The sequence below is a fragment of the Phasianus colchicus genome, chromosome 7, assembly GCF_987193195.1.
Source record: "Phasianus colchicus chromosome 7, bPhaCol1.hap1.1, whole genome shotgun sequence".
Lineage (NCBI taxonomy): Eukaryota > Metazoa > Chordata > Aves > Galliformes > Phasianidae > Phasianus > Phasianus colchicus.
Genome location: NC_143442.1, coordinates 16,309,931 through 16,327,400, shown reverse-complemented (window position 1 = coordinate 16,327,400; position 17,470 = coordinate 16,309,931). Strand labels below are relative to the sequence as shown.

Below are 17,470 nucleotides of genomic sequence, written 5' to 3'. Positions count from 1 at the left end.
TGAGCTGTTCTGTATACAAAATGCACTGTAAGAACTGTTGCAAACACCTGCAAAACTGAATGACAGGACTTAAGCACATTTTGTTTCTTTTTAATCTAGCATTAATGTATGCAAGTATTTTTGGAAACGTATCTGCAATAATCCAAAGACTCTATTCGGGAACTGCACGATATCACATGCAGATGTTGCGAGTAAAGGAGTTTATACGCTTTCATCAAATCCCTAATCCTCTACGGCAGCGACTTGAGGAATACTTCCAGCATGCATGGACGTACACCAATGGCATTGACATGAACATGGTATGTTGTATTGTTTTTCAGGCATAGATCCTGAGGAATAGATTAATGAATGTGAACTTAGAAAATGATTGAGAATCTTTAGTATTCATGAGTTTTATCACTATAAGTTTAAGACAGGGAATATAAAACAATTATTGAAATTAAAACCAAATAAAATTTGGCATCAAAACATTTAGGTGCCTAGACCATTGCAAGCTATAGGAGAAATATGAACTCTCATTGTGCATAGAGAAGCTTGAAAATTGCAGATGACTATTAGAATCTTAAGACAAGAAATACCATGGGTGGGCTTGTTTCAGACAGAACTGTTCCAGAAATTTGTTCCTTGGTGATTTTCCACTTCCTGTATCAAAGAACACTTCTGTTGGTATCTACAGAATGACTCTTGTATAAAGCCTGCAGGCACCGACTCTTTTTCAAAACCCTACCTGTCATGTAGTTTTGATTAGGTAGACTGTTGGTGGATGGAAGGGAGGAGAAGGCAGATAGACCAAGTGCTCTTTTCAGAGAGAAATACTAGAATCATATGATAGTCCAAATAGTAGCTTGCTTGCATTCACAACCATGTAAATAAAACTCCACACAATACTACTGAATATTCATCAGGCCAGAGTGTCAGTTCTAGGAACTGGCAAGGTAACTGTTCTTAAGGTTTTATTTTAGGTATTGTTTTAAAATAAAACAGAACTGTAAGCAGTCTTTGTATAGAAAGATATGTGGCCAGCTAAAAAACAATAACATTTTTGTAATGAACAAAGTAAGCATCCATATTTCTGGCTTCTTTTCTGAAGACAGCTTCTGGTTTTGGTTTTTGTTTTTGTTTTATAAGTTGACTACGTTTGAAGACACTGAGCAGACTGAGCATCTTGATGATCAATGAATCTGTGTCTCTAGAGGGATACTTTCCAGAGCAATTCTAAGTTATAAATTAAACACTTTGCAGAGCTATGCAAAAAGTTTACAAGAACAAAAAACCCTCTAAATTCTGATAACAAATTAACTAAAATTCAACTTTCAAAATTTTTGCATAAAATCAAACAGCTTCCATGTGGCACCTATAGGTACGTTTGTGAGTAGGACTGTCAGTAGTACACTCGTACTCTGTAAGTAGGAACAACAGTCTCAATTAAAAGCTTTTATAAATTTGAATCAACGACAGCCTGATGTTGTGGTTACCATTAAGTAAAGCAGATCTTAAAAGTAAGACAACGGCTTAAATATATTAGGCTTCACCTTCCACTTCCACAAGTGTTCCCCTACAGAGGAATATTATACCCAGTACAGTACAAGGATATTTGAATAAACCTCTGCTGGGGATTACTGCAGTGGAAGGCAGCATCAGTAGCTTCATCCTACAAGGCACTGAGTGGCCCTAATTCCCTCTGATGGCAATGGGAGTGTGGGATACTCAGCACTCTGCAGGATAAGGCCCTTAATCTGTGGGTGGGTGCAGCCAAAGCCTAAAGTAGATCACTGAATTATTTCTGAAGATATTACAAAATCATGTATGCCTTAACTAATTCATTACTACTAATGGTTGTACAAAGAACACCTGTTTTACATGAAATAGTTTCTTTTCATAATTCAGGAACTGGTGTATTGGAAATAATCTTGGATTTGTTATTAAGACGAAATAGTAATTAAATGGATTTAACAGCTCATATTCTACAGTGTGACTGTGAGGCAGTATGGAGGCTTTGTCTTAAATAAAACATGAAGAAAAAATCAAGATTATTATCTTGTTTTGTTATATCTCTTATTCAGTTCACAATTCCTCAAGTTTTATGGTAATCACTTAATTTTCTTAAAATGTGAGTTTGAATATGCTACACTTAGTGCAAGGATAATGTGAGAACTGTCTGATTTATGTTGTACTTATGAAAGATTTATCTCTTTCCTGTCTGCTTCATACCTAAATACATGGAATAACACCACTCACTGGTAAGAGCAGGAGGTATTTATGTCGAATTTAATTCCAGTATAAAGTGTGGAGAATATCCATGTTATCTGTTGGGTTTAGAGCTTGTTCAGTGCTTTCTAATTTTAATTGTAATTTTTTTTGCATGATGAAGGGGTAGATAGCGAAGGAAAATAATCCAAGTAGAATCAGATGTGGGGCAAAATGGCTACTAAAAATTAGACCTTAAGAAATGCTAATCTAACCACATCTACTAATCACTGTTTTACCCCACAACTCAAATCATGCTTTTCTGCCCAAAAAAGGTCATGTGCATATTGGTTTGCATTAGATAGCTGCTCTGTAGGAATGTCACTCTGACAGTTGCCATGCTGATCATTCTGCATTTTCCTTTGTGTGTATGCTCTTAGTTCCAATCATATATGCATGTTAGCACAAGCATCAATGAAGTTTTTTTCGGCTATAAGCCATGTGCATATGAATGGACTTGCATGTGGTATTGAGAAATTAATTTTGCATGAAATATTTGCATTTACACACCAAAAAGCTAATACTGTCCTCAGACAAATGTGTTTGACTCCTGTTGATATTTACTGGGAGTTTTTTGCAAATATCTGAAGGCAGAACTTGATCCAATCTTTCTTTTTCATTTCATTGCTGAAAACTGAATCAAATTAGAAAACGCAATCATCTTTCTACTTTGACATACGAAATGCATGAATAATTTACATTATATATATATGTACAGGCAATGTATACACATACATATATATAAGTAATACGAGAAAATATATTTCAAAAGATGCTTTTAATTATTATCAGTAATACAATTAAGAAATCAGGAAATGTGGGGAAAAAAAAAAAACAAACACAAAACAACAAACTTTTAAACTCAGGAATAATACTGTGTTAAGACCAAATAAACTTGCTTTCTTAAACAAAGTCTTATGTTTTACACTAAACATGAGAAGATGATATTTTTGCTCATTTGAAATGGCTAAACTGAAAACTAGCTTTAAAAATTTGCTGTTGAAATATCTTGAGAACATTCTTTATTTGTACATTTGTTTCCCTCCACTTCATTTCTACATCTCTTGTATTATGTTTCATTGCATAATGTATTTTTACAAGAATAGTTCCATATAATTATGCATGGACTGGATAAACAGGATTTGGGATTTATTTTAATCTGGATAAAAAATCTTGAGTCTATGGAATAAGCATAATTTAAATAATATCTCTGTGGTATACACTGACAAAGTTAAATTCCAAGAAAATTATTTACAGTGTATATATTCTTTCATGAAAGATCTCACCAGTCCCAATGATTTAAAGATATTGCTTTCATTTCTTTAGACTATCCTGTTCTGTTTTTCCTAAACTTTCTTTGCCTTCTATTGCCCACTTCATTCCAGTGTTATCAGTCCAGCACTGATAATAGCATGCCTGTGATGCTTACTGTAGAAAGATAACATATTTAGTGTTTGAGATCCTTTTTTAAGTTATGCATGCAATTTTTATAAACTCCCCCTTTCTTTCCATGGATCTTCTGTGCATCAGAATAGCTTTCTTGGTTTATTTTACCTTTACAAAAAGAAGCAAATAATTGGAACAAGTACAGAAAGTGTTTAGCCAAATGTAAGTTAATGAAAATTTTGAATGCCAAACAACTACATCTTTATCTTGGGTTTTGGTGCTATGAAAGGAGGTAGTAAATCAGCATTTTTTAGATCTAAATTTATGGAACCTTCTCTGGAAAGCGGTGAGGCAAACAGTTTGTTTTACACTTGCAATTAGCCTTGACTTCAGCAAACACACAAGTACATAGAGTACAAACATATTTTGAAAGTTCACAACTAGAAATGCTAGTATCAAATAAAGGCAGGTTTGCAATTCTGTCGGTAAAGCTTCTTTTGTATGAATTGAATATTGGGCACTGGATGACACTACTACACTTGTTACTTCTGCTTTTCCTCCAGTGATCACTTTTTGTAACCAAAACAAGTCTACCAATACAACTACTGCCAGCCGTATGTTTCAAACAGAAAGATAGAGAGTAGATTAAAATTTTTAAAACAGCAAGAAATTAGAATTTTTTAGGAAAAAAAAAACCAAAACAGTGGTAAATGGTTACACAGAGAGAATATGTAATCACGGTGAAAAGTGGTACTGTTATTTGCCTACTTGTCACAATGGAAATCATAAGACATACAAGCCTATCAAAAGAAAGTACCTCTGTTACAGCTGTAAAACTGTTCTTTCACTTTCTATTGCAAGACTACTTTAAAAAAGAACAAGCAACATAAACATAAATGCCTACATTTGGTCACGTTTTGGGAAGAACACTTCATACAGAAAATAAGTTTCAAAAATGTCAATCTTTTCAGATTCTCACTGGATAGTATTTTATGGTCTAAGGTCTCAAACAAAAAGAATTAAAATTTTTCAACTATAGTTATATCTTTGGAAATTAATCTGATCAACTTCCGTCTTGTGCGGACCTTAAATTTTTCAGTTGATGAAAGAGTCAGCTATTGAAGAAGCTGAAATCATTTTCTGTCTTCTTCACTGAGCCATGTAACTTCTTAGAGATCACCTTTCAGACCTATTCTGAAATTTTGCCGAGATTATAGATGAAGAATGAACCACTGCAACTCCAGTAATTTCAACATAAAATTGTCACACAGATTGGTTTCGTGGCAATAACTGAAAGCAAAAGGTCCTAGTTCTTGGTTGACAGGTTGTCAAACGTAAAGCCTCATTGAAAGGTAAATTAGTTCATCACTGCAACTGTTTATCTTCTCTCTCAGTTGTTGTAAGGACCTTCTTCATATCCCATTAAAAAAAAAAAAATCCAACTGCAACATTTTCTGGTTCAGAGAAGAACTTTCAGATATGGTTCTTATTCCATGTGGGAGACCTTATTGACCTTATTTATTCTCTTCTAAATGGTGAAAGCCTTTGGAAATATTTCAGCCCTCTGCATACAGAAATAGTTAATTTCAATAATTAGCTATCACATAAACAGTAAATTCTAAATACTTTCTAGAAATACTGTTAGACTGAATTACAGAAAAGTTTAACCTAGATGGAGCTGTTATTAAAAATCTTTTTTTAAAAAAAGTCCAGCCTTTGTGACAGAATTAAATTCTGCACTACTCATAATTCAGTTTATTCCAGTTTAAATTGTCAACCAAACTTGAGTCCTACCTTTATCTTTCCCTCTATCTGCTGGATACTTGCCCACTCATAAACAAATCTGGCTTTGATTCTAGGACAAGGAAAACTTAGCTAAAATGAATTTCAACAGGCACTAAACAGACCCACAACATCTCTTTTTCTTTCTTGCTCTCTTCACCTGCTACCTGGCATTTAATGTTTGATCCCACCTAGATCTCACTAGAGAAAAAGGATGGTACCAGAAGACAATATGCAGAATTCAAGGAATATCTTTGACTACTGGACTAATATCTACTATAATAGGAAAGACTGAGACAGCTGGCACTGTTCAGCGTAGAGAAGGCTCAGGGGAGACTTGTTTGTGTAAATACCTGATGAGAGGATGAAAAGAAAATGGAGCCAGGCTCCTTTCAGTGGTGCAAGGACAAGAGGCAGTGGGCACAACTAGGACACAAGTTTGGTCTGAGCATCAGGAGCAATTTTTTATTTTGAAGGTGACAGAGCACTGGCAAGCTGCTCCAAAAGGTGTTCTGGAGTCTCCCTCCTTAGGTATATGCAAAAGCTGTCCTGGGAACCTATCATAGATGGCCCTGCTTAAGCAGGGAGGTTGGACTACCTGGTCTCCAAAGGTTTATTTCAAAATCAAAATTCTATAATTCTGTTGTTGTATACTTAAATATCTTATAAATTTTTATTCAAATAAGTTATAAATTTTGGATTTATCATTGAGAATATTGCTATTTAAGGTGCAATTCCTAGCTTTATCATTTTCAAAATTTTAAATTCCTATATTTTTAATCACCTAGTCCTGCATTCACATGATTTCAAGATCTTTCTATCTTTTCATTTTTAGAAAAGTATCTTTTTTTTTTCTTGTCACCTTGGATTATGACTTGAGTTTATGTAAACACTCAGAAAACACAGCAAATAAAATTCTTGAAATACTGTATTTAGATTTTTTGTCATTTTTAATATAATCTGACAATTTTGAAGAATGTTTCAATGATTTTTTTAATATTTAGAGTTGTCAGTATGTATACACATAATATATTGGTGATATTTTGGTGTTTAATGATGAGTATTGTAACTAATGCTCTGATTTGCTTCTGCTTTGATGCTAAATATTTAATGCAGGACAGATGTCAACACCTGTTTCAGAACTGAGTTGAGAAAAACTTTTTGTCAATAATTTTTATCTTTTACCCAAGCGTAACAAAAGTATAATTGCCCCCAACATTTGTTAGTTGTCTGAATTTAGGACATATAGGAATCTGCAATTCTGTTGTCACAAAAGTTCTGATACAGGTATGAGCAATATTTAATAGTCATCTTGGAAAAGAGTAGCTGATGCAGCTGGATTCTCTCCCCACTTTTAAAAGACCACATTCCTCAAGGCAATATGAATGACATCCCTATTATATTCACTAAATTTCAATCCCAAATTCCATATAAAATGTTTTATTTCTCTCTCAGTGACACTTTCCTCCTTCTCAAGCATGCCAAATAGATAAACCAATGTTATTTGACATGGAATAAGTTTCATTCCATACAGGAAGAGATGAGTGAAATTGGACTTGATAACTATCAAGAAGAAACAACTGGAGCCTGAGGTCATAGCATCACGATCATTTTTTCCACTTTTTCTTTCTCCTCTCCTCTCCTCCCTTCTTTTGGGGGTAGGGTTGAGGATGTTTTGCTACTTTGTTAAGTTTCTTCTTTAGAAGATCTGAATATATTCAGTTATGAATTAATTCTAACCATGAGAATCTAATATTTTCCTCACCAGGGCATGATGGAATTAAGGAGATACTGAGTGTAAGAGTAGAAACATGGCAGGAAAGAATGGAGCAATTGGAACATAATCTTGTATAATTTTCTATTCAAAGAATTTATGAACTTTGGATTTATCATTGAGAGTAATGCTACTTAAAGAGCCATTCTTAACTTTACAACTTTCAAAATTTGAAACTCTTATTTTTATATCACCTAGTCCTGCATTTATATGATTTCAAGACTTTTCTGGCTTTTATTTTTTAGAAAAGTGTTTTTTAACCTTTTCTTGTTGTATTGGAGTATGAAACAGTGCTTAGAAAACTCAGAAAACTCACAACAAATAACATACTGGAAATAATGTATTTAGATTTTTATCATTTTTAATATAATCTCACATTTTTTAAAAATGGATTTTTTAATATTTAGAATTGTCATTATGTATAAATGTAATATATTGATGTTGATTCCTGCGATGTAAGAACATGATTTTCAATTGAATTGCTCCTCTTTGCTCCTCAAAGAGAGAATCATATAATTCCCTCCTAGTACCAGCCAAAAATTGGTGAATAAGAAATATTTTGTCAAAATAATTAAAATTTGAATATTGGAAATGTACATGGAGTCTGTACGACAAGATGTTGCATATACTGCACAACGTAAGATTTAGTTTGGAAACATCTTATTCTGTATTGTAGCATCTACTGGACTTGGATTAAATACCTCACTGCATACAATGTGAGCAATATGGTAAGCTCCTTTTGTAATGTACGATATAGAAATGTTTTAGAAATCTATCTTCAAATCAGCTTCTTTCTTGCATTTCCAAAGATTGTGTTAGTAATCTCCAAAACTCCATTGAAAATCAGTGTTATTTGTGCACCTCTCTACCTTCCTGGCATTTGAAGGTTGTGATATTAAAAACTAAATGTGATTCTTCTCTGATGTAAAAAAATGTTTTAGAGTGTAAGCTCCATGGGGCAGGGACATTTTCATCGCATTTACTTGAACTGAGGCTATTATTTTCCAGTGTTATTGTATATTAGGAACTATTAATTAATATGCAATGCTTTTAGAACAGTTTCATACTAAGTATAAATTAATTATCAAAATAATTGTTTCTTTAAAGATATCCCCAAAGTATCTTCAGAAATATAAATCAACACACATGGTCTGCACAGGTTTTGCTTAATGGTAAAGTACAGCCCCTTGATAAATGAAATAAATAGAAGCTGATGTGAAAAAATGAATACAGATTACCCTATGGTGTACTCCTGAGTTCCTAACAATTGAAATACTTTTTCCTGTAAGTATCTCTGAATCAAAAATACGTTTCTTATTTTGCATTCTTTATGAATAGAGTTTTTCCGTGTTATATTCAGAAAGGGTTATAACAAAAGAATTCAATAATTCAAAATGGGTCTTTTTTTACTCACAACTTGTGAACAATTTCAAAATGTACACCTGCAACTTTTTCCCAATTGTTTCGCTGGCCAGACAAATTTGGTTATCAGTTTCTCAGAATTATTCAGTAAATAAACTGCTACAATCCACAATATGTTTATTTCAATAACAATGTATTAAAATCAACATATTAATTGCAAACTAATTATATTTCTAATTGTGTAAAAGAGAGAAAACAGAGTAGTAACATAAAAGCTTTTCATGTATCATGTTTTCTTTTGTTTATTGTTGTTGAATGCTGGCTTTTTTTGAGGATGTGTGAATTTCATGTGATAATGCCCTTTGAGTCATAAAAGTTTTGTATATATATGTCTTACAACATTCTGTTTATTATTTCATAGCATTTATTTCCATTAGCAGTCACAGAATCATTTCAAATTCAGTTAAAGGTAGTAATATTTTTTTATAAATCATAGCTGGGCTTGTGGACAAAAGTCTCATCAGAAATGTGTTTGTCTTCTCTATTAGCAAGAATTATGAGTTGTGAATATATTTATGAAAGAAGATTGAGTGCACCGGCCTTTATTGTGCTGAAGAATAACTGTAGCAGTAAACAAATGCATTTTGTGTATATATTTTTTCTGTGCAGGAATATTTACTTGTTTGTAGAAAATAGTATACAGGATAAACAGGAATGGATTAATGGACTGCACTAATAACAAAAAGACACATGCTATTCTCATTATTCAAAAGACTGGTAGCCTCAGTTCCTGTTTTGTCCTTAGAAATATGCAACAGATATTGCTTGTATCAATGCACTTCCAGGGAAAGTAATTTTCATCATGGATAGTAGACAACAGAATTTAAATGACAGAAAGAGTGGTATATAATAATGTTTCAGCCCCATTTCTGAACACAGAACACAGAGGCATGAGGGGGACAGCACTTCATAGAAATTACTGCAGAAATGTCCATTGAATCTAAAAGGAGAGGTGAGAAAATTCTGAACAGATTAGAAAAGCTCTGACATAATGACCACATTGCAAATCACTTGCTTTTCTTCCTGTAAACAAAACTATCGTGTTACCATGGTTCCCAAGAGGAAGGTTGTGGATCTACTTCAGGCAAATTCCCATTGTAATAAGTAGGAGATGAACAAGGACCATAGCAATTAGCCCTGTCACTTGTAGAAGTAATAATCTGCGTATGTAAATCTGCACAACATTGTCTCAATTATGTATGTTATTTTTTTCTGGTAAAAATCTGTATCACACACTTACAAACAATATTTAACATGAAAATCCCATCAGAATTCCCCATCTAAAAATTATTCCATATCTCACTCATTTAGCTCTCATTTCACAAATGTCAGTTATTTCAGCAGAAGATTCCTCTTATATCAAATGTGCAGGATTTTATAAATTATAAAAAGGAACTATATATATATAGTCTGAACAGGTGAAATACAGTCAAGATTCTTCTTTTACCTGTCATATTTGTTATTTTACTGCAGTATATCCATTCATACACCTTTATTCCATTTCCGTAATGAAATAAATCTTAATAATTCATTTTGTAGCCACTACTTTTTGAACTCTATTAATATTCATACTGTATAGGTTTTGAAATATAGATTAAACTACACATCTGTAATTGTATATTGAATTGTAATACTCTGACAGCCCTTCAGAGCCACCTCTATTTGTATGTCACTTTTTTCCTTCTTGTCCAGGAAAAAAATAAGAAATACTTTATTTTTATAGCATTGATATGAAATCCTTATGCTTGTCTTACCAGGTCCTGAAGGGTTTTCCAGAATGCTTACAAGCTGACATTTGCCTGCACCTCAACCAAAATTTGCTTCAGAACTGCAAAGCTTTCCGGGGGGCCAGTAAAGGCTGTCTTCGAGCTTTGGCTATGAAATTTAAGACAACACATGCTCCTCCTGGAGACACTTTAGTGCACTGTGGAGATGTTCTCACTGCTCTTTACTTCGTGTCAAGAGGCTCCATTGAAATTCTTAAGAGTGACATTGTTGTAGCCATTCTTGGTAAGTAAATTACTACAATGCACATTAAGGGTCAGAAAAGAAATATTTGTTGTTCCAGGGATAGGAAATCTGAATGTTTAGTCACTGTCATATAAAGTCAAACAGAGAAATAATTTAAGGAGCAAATTCTACATTATTCCAATAATTCATGTGCACCAAAGAGCCTTGGTCCACTATACGAGCAGGAGTGAGTCACATTTTACCCTGGGTAAATGGTGAGATGCAAGTTGAGGCAAGTACATGTCAGATTACTCCACTACTGACAATGCTGCATCAATCAAAGCCATTTGATGCCTTTTTTTTTTGAGCAGCATGGATACTGATAGAAAAGTGGGGGTAGCTTATAGAAAAGTATAACAGATTAATCTGATCTAGATTGATACCTAACTTTAACATCGTTATTTCCCTTATACTTTTAAAGAGCATATTCATGTTTATATAGTAAGGGAAGTTATTTGCTCTTTTACCAGTGAAGTATGGCTCAGAGCAATGTTCAATCCTGCTGGAAGACTGCCTACAGCTGGTGATGGTTCTTATGTGGTACCAATAAAAGTTTATCAGCTATAGCAATTTTTGAAAAAAATAAATATAACTAAATATCTATAATAACTAAAAATAACCTAAATAAAACTGCAGATTCTTCTTCCATTTAGTATCAGGTAATTAGTGCAAATAACAATAGAACAGGTAAGTAAGGATTTTGTTATACTGAAAGCTATACCAGCTGTTATATCATTCAGGTGTTTTTTTGTTCTTTTTTCCATTTATCACCCACTGTGGGAATTTGCAGCCAAAAAAGTACCTGAAGCACAATGTGGATTGGTAGCAATGTGTTATTAATTCACTTGTGACTGATTATTCTGCTAGTACTTTGCAGAGAGAATACATGAACAGAAATACAGAAGTATACCTGCAGCAATCTTTCCCTACATTTAGATAAAGTTATCAAGATAATTTGTTATCTCATGCTGTTGCATCTCATCAGATCGGCCAGATTAAGGCACAAGCAGGCAAGGGTTCATGCAAGTACAACACTGTGAGTTGTCTACTTATCTGTATGAATGTCTTCCTCTGATTACAAACAGTGTGGTTCTGTGAGGATTTCATCTCTTACATCAAATATGTGTAAATTTCTATAGCACTCAACAAGTTTATGAACTCATTATTTTCTTCCTGGATGAAAGATGCAAACTGCTTGTGTTTTGTGTGTTATACACATCAGATATTTGTGCACCTCTCATACTGCAGCAGAGCCCCAGGTAATGGCAGAGCAATGACACTGCATATCTTCCAGCCTGTAATGATATAAATGAATCACAATATTTAATGCAAATGTAACAAAGATTATCCATTCTTAACTAAATATTTTCCTCTTTCAGAAAAATCTGTAAGGAGAAAACAGACAAAAAATCCTCTCTGTTCTTTGTTCTCTAGCACTGGAAAACTTCACAGGTGGTCCACTCTGAACAAGTTTTCCAAGTTGTTCATAAACATAAAAACATAAACATAAAAAAAATTCCAAAAAAATGATGGGTGTGTCCACCTGTTTTCCTCAGCTCATCATCACTATCTAAAGCTGGGTCTATTACAATCTAACTAGGGTCTGATAAATACTAGCCTGAGAGCAGTACTTCTGTGCCAGGTTCTTAGGAAAAATGATGGCTGTGGACCTCACAGAATCTACTGCCTGTTTTAGTGTTGCAAAAAATATACTAAAGAACTGCCATCATATCAGTGTTGTCATATTACAGAGAAGGTATTATATGCCCTGTAGAGGGACCTCTACATTCATAGATATTAAGACCAGCAGGACTATTCAGTTATGTCAGCTAATCTCTGTTATATCACAGACTTCTATTACATTTCATACTTTTAACTATTTGTTGTGTCTAATGAGTTGTGTTTGATGAAAGCATAATGTTGAGAAAAGTGATGAATTTTGTTCTGAAAGCATAATAAGATAAAAAAGTGATGAGATTCCAGTGATTCATTTTTATTATTAAAAATGCATGCTTTATTTCCAATATGAAATTTTCTTGCTTCAGTTTTTTTGCATTGGTTTTTGCTTTGCATTCTTCATTGTATTCTAGAGGCATTTCATACTGAGTAATTTTCCTCTCTTTAAGCATGTGTGCAATATTATCAAGTTACATACTTAATTTTCCTCTAAACAGACCGTGCTCATCACAACTCAGCCCATGAATTATTTTTTGCATGTCTTGGCTACTTACTCATCCATTTATCATCTTTTTTTAAAAAATGGAAAAACCAGAGCTATTTGCAGTAACCTAAAATAAAAATTGTGAATGCCTAGCAGAGGCAAAATCACCCATGTCAACTGTTTTCAGTTGCTATGACCACTATTCTTTGCAACAAGTTTTTTCCCTGATACACTCCCCAGCCCTATTTTACAGATATGCTGTGCATTCCTTTGTTTAAAGAATATTTTGTACTGGTCCATGGCTGCTCTGCATTTGTGACAATTAGCTGCAGATACAGGAAAAATAAGCAATTAAATAGAGGTGGCAATTGTAGCAAATAGTGTGAATGTGTCAACACTGATTAAAAGAATTGTAATAATATCAAAATAGAAGAACCTATGTTTAAAGAGCTTCTTCAAAACAGCTTCTACATTTTGGAAGTTTAACATTCCCTCCAAAACTGTAAAACCTAGTAATTTCCTACCAAAATATATATCGAATAAGTTTCATTTCTTTGTGCATTTTCAACAAAATGAGTTTCTAGGGCAGAAAGGTCCTGGACTCCACTGAAAGTCACAAATTACACCTTTGTCATTGTAAGAATATAATTTAAATTCATAAATAATGTTTTTCTGAGAAAGGAGAAGGAAAGTGCTTTTAGTTACATTTGACAGAACTGAAGAAAAACTCTGATGAAACTAGATTTCTCTTTTACTTCTCCAAGTATGTAACTATGTAATTTTATTGATTTTAAATTACTATTTAATAACAGTGCTTTTGATTTACATCAGCATATGTGTAATGGTAATCAGATTATAACGCTTCATGTGAAATCAAGTATTCTACACGAATATCATACATAAATACGTGATTGAATCTAATGGCTTATTCATGTTTGGAACAATAATCTCCATCTAATTTTATTTCTGCAGGAAAAAATGATATTTTTGGAGAGATGGTACATCTTTATGCAAAACCAGGAAAGTCAAATGCAGACGTGAGAGCTTTGACATACTGTGACTTGCATAAGATCCAGCGAGAAGATCTACTAGAAGTTTTGGATATGTATCCTGAATTTTCTGATCTTTTCCTCACAAATCTAGAACTGACATTTAATCTGAGAGACGAAACTGCAAAGGTACATATAAAAAGTTATATATTTTTTTTCCTTAGCATTGGGCAAAATCTAATCCACAGTAACAAAACTTGAAGATAGCAGCTGAAATGCCAAGGTTAGCAAACTTAAAAGCTAAAAGCCTGAGGCCAAATCCTATTTTGAAAAAAACACACTCACCTGATTACTTCTCCTGGAGTCAATTAAACTCAGCACAAGTGAATGAAATTATCCAGATAATGTTAATCTAACAGGATTTGGTTCTATATTTAAATCGTATTAAAGTTTTAGCTGGGAGGGTTTGGAATATTTTGTTAAACTGTAGAAAATATGTTTTTTCACCAAAGATGACTATAGCCTGGATCATTACAAGGGGAACTTTAGACACTAAATATAAATTTATGACCATGAAATAAAAATAAACTAGATTTTCCAAAGTCATTCTCTGTCTAACAATGCAGAATATTCAACTGCCTTTCAAACATGAATTGTTAATTCTCTTGTCTTGGAGTGCACCCTACTCCTAGGGGACTAAAAGCATAGAAGAGACTTTCCAAATGTCATTAATTCTTCAGATGTGCAGGGATTTAATTCTCTTTTTTCCTACAGTGACTTTTTTATGTGGTCTCCTTTGCCCAGAATGCATCTTCCAGTGTCCAGGAAAAGTAGAAAAATCCTTAGTGCTTCCTTATCTCAGGCTGAAGAAGTCAGTCTGAACTGGGAAAAACAAGGGAAAGTTAGACCAGAAGGGAAGAGGGGAAGGACTTCTTGGGCTCTAGAAAGTGTTCCCTAGAAATTTGTAGGCTACGCTAAGCACTGACCACCAAATGTGAGTTACACTGCCCAACAAATTGCAAGTTTACATTTCATTTTTTCTGAGCTTTTATCAGTTTGTGGGTTTTTTACAATACTTTTAAGGAAAAAGAGAGAATGAGAAGAGGGTAACAGAATTTGACCTCAAAGACCGTCTGAGAAACAGATAGAACTCTTAAGTTTTGGATGGTAAATAACAAGAATGGCTTTGCTAATCACATGTTGATCATTACTTTAAAAAGATCAAACAAAAATTGCTTCTGACTAGAAATTCCAATTTCTTCTTCTGTTGAGCCTTTTCTTCCATAAAAGATTGTTCTGAAAATCTGAAAAAAAGACCAATTCTATTCTTTATTTTAAAATGTATTCCATTATGTTTATTGAAAAGATCATCATTATTAATTATATGGGAAATACAACACAATGAATTTATAGTCCAGTGATAAATTTAATTTAAAACTGTAAGTTCACATATTTGAAAAACTCCTTGAAGATAAATTTAGATTAATGATTGTGGTTTTCTTAGCAAATTTTTTCTTGTAATTATAATACCATCAATGTTTTATCATTATTTTTCTAGATCTGAGAAAACTGAAACAAATCACATTATGTTGTGATGTAGAAGACAGAAAGAAAGCTCTTGCTACTCAAATCCCTTTAGAAATTTTTCAGTTGATATTTCTTACTGCTGTGCCAGCTACTAAGAAAAAAATCAATAGTCATCACAGATAGGAAAGAACAAGCTCACCCATGCCTCTGAGCCTGCAGTTTTCTCCAACAATTCTACTTGCATTCCACAGACTGTCACAATCCAGAAAATCATTTCCAAAAAAGTGATGAGCACAATCTGATATACAAAACATTACTCAGATGCAGATTTGTTATCTGAATAATAGATGCTTCTGCCTTAACTTCTGCTCCTGTCCTCTCCTTCATGTAAAGTGCCTTTTTCCTCCTGCAATTATTCTACTAGTGATCCACCACTTAGACCCTTTACTGATCTGGTTTACAGTGTGTAGAGAAAGATATAAGCATTTACTATGTTTCCCTCTGCCCTTCTCCCACAGTATGTTTTCTTGAGTGGTACAGGAAACCTCACTGGCACAGGGAAGGGAAGTGCACTGAAGTCAGTGCCTTGGGTGTGTACACAAAGAGCATAACTTGTGCTTTATTGGCTTATCCATAAATTTCCCAGTTATAAGTAGAAAGAAGAGTTAAATACATCCTGGATTCATAAACGCAACAAAAAGCACATATCTTATATTGATGTTTACAGAGAAAGACAGCATTATATTAAGCTACAGAAGTAAGTATCTTAATGAACTGCATAGAGAGAAATTTAAAAATAATGAGGAGAATACTGCCTGGTACTTTTCAATCTTACATTTGTTGTTTTAAAACACAAACTTTATAATTAGTACCATACAATTAAATATAAATCTAACTACAATCAGCTACCACCTTACTCCTTGCAATAGTATGTATACATTCTCTGTTAAAGTAGTTTGTTGGGTGTGGTTTTTGGGTTGTTTTTTGGATTTATTTTCTCTAAACTTATTTAAAACACATCTGTACTGGTTCTGAAAACTGATAATAGAGGTGAATTTATTTATCAGGACACTTTTTCACCATCAGGTAGTGACATTGCCAGTTTTGCTCAATATGTATGAACTTTATAACATTAGCATTGATCAATACTATTAGATGGGGATAATGTAGACTGACTTGTGTAATATTGCCTTTCTTAAAGCTTGAACATGATTGAGTCAATCAACTATTGAAAACCTGCTCTCTTTATGTGGGACTAATCTGTCATTATGTTTCATATTTCATTAATCAAGTCTGACATCGTAATAAGATCACAAACTACTAATGATACAAATGGAGATAACTGCAAACTACGAAGACGGAAATTGTCCTTTCAAAGCGAAATAGAAAAAGGTAATTAACTTCATTTTTTACATTAGACAGTACTGCTTCGTTATTCATTAGTATTTCACTTGGTAATTCTGGGTACATTAGGGTACTATGTTGGTTGTTACTGTAGCAGGTCTTGAGAATCCATCTGAGTAGTAAAAACATTTTGTGCATTGTCCCTTACATGGTTTTATGTATCTAGAGGATATCAGTGTCACCTTTCCATGACCTCACATCCATCAGTGCAGAGCTATTCAAACATTAATCTACCCCACTATCCTTCAAATAAACACTATCCTTCAGATAAACACACACATATATATATGTACCTGTACATATATCTGCATACTACCTCCAGGCCATTATCCATTTTCTGAGACATCATGTTTTAAAATGTTTGGAGAAAACTAGTTACTACATTATTTACCAGCAGTGTTGATTTTATTTCCTCAGGAAAGTACTTTGCTGAACTTTATGTTAAGTGGTGTTTCTACCTGGCATGAAAGTGTTTGTTTTCAGGACACAGTATATTCCTATAGTCAGGTTTTGATTCATTTGGGAATGTGTAAATGGTTGTACTGGAAAGAGTTAGGATTTCTGTGTTTGCATTCACCTTAGAGACTTTTGTGAGTAATCCTTATGAAGGAAAATTCAGTGAAATACTAAACCCAGTCACAATATTCAGTACTCCAGAATACCTGTAGCTGTGGTCATACAGCAATAATAATGAAGAAAGCTAAATTCATAAAAGATTCAGAAAAGGAAAACAAAATTCCTTGAATAATTTTATACTTATATGGTCCA

General features: G+C 33.4%; 1 protein-coding gene across 5 annotated transcripts in view; it reads left to right on the top strand.

Annotated features, from left to right (window-relative positions):
- The window catches only part of KCNH7 (potassium voltage-gated channel subfamily H member 7), a 213,303-nt gene that overhangs the window by 176,834 nt on the left and 18,999 nt on the right, over positions 1 to 17,470 (top strand). For 4 of the 5 annotated variants that reach the window (XM_031599550.2, XM_090143856.1, XM_090143857.1 and 1 more), the window contains 4 exons: positions 100 to 299; positions 10,369 to 10,621; positions 13,755 to 13,960; positions 16,591 to 16,690. In XM_031599550.2, the coding sequence (XP_031455410.1) occupies positions 100 to 299; positions 10,369 to 10,621; positions 13,755 to 13,960; positions 16,591 to 16,690 (759 nt within the window). Of the gene's footprint in view, positions 1 to 99; positions 300 to 2,250; positions 2,254 to 10,368; positions 10,622 to 13,754; positions 13,961 to 16,590; positions 16,691 to 17,470 lie in introns of all 5 variants that reach the window. The other variant, XM_090143858.1, reaches the window with a different exon arrangement.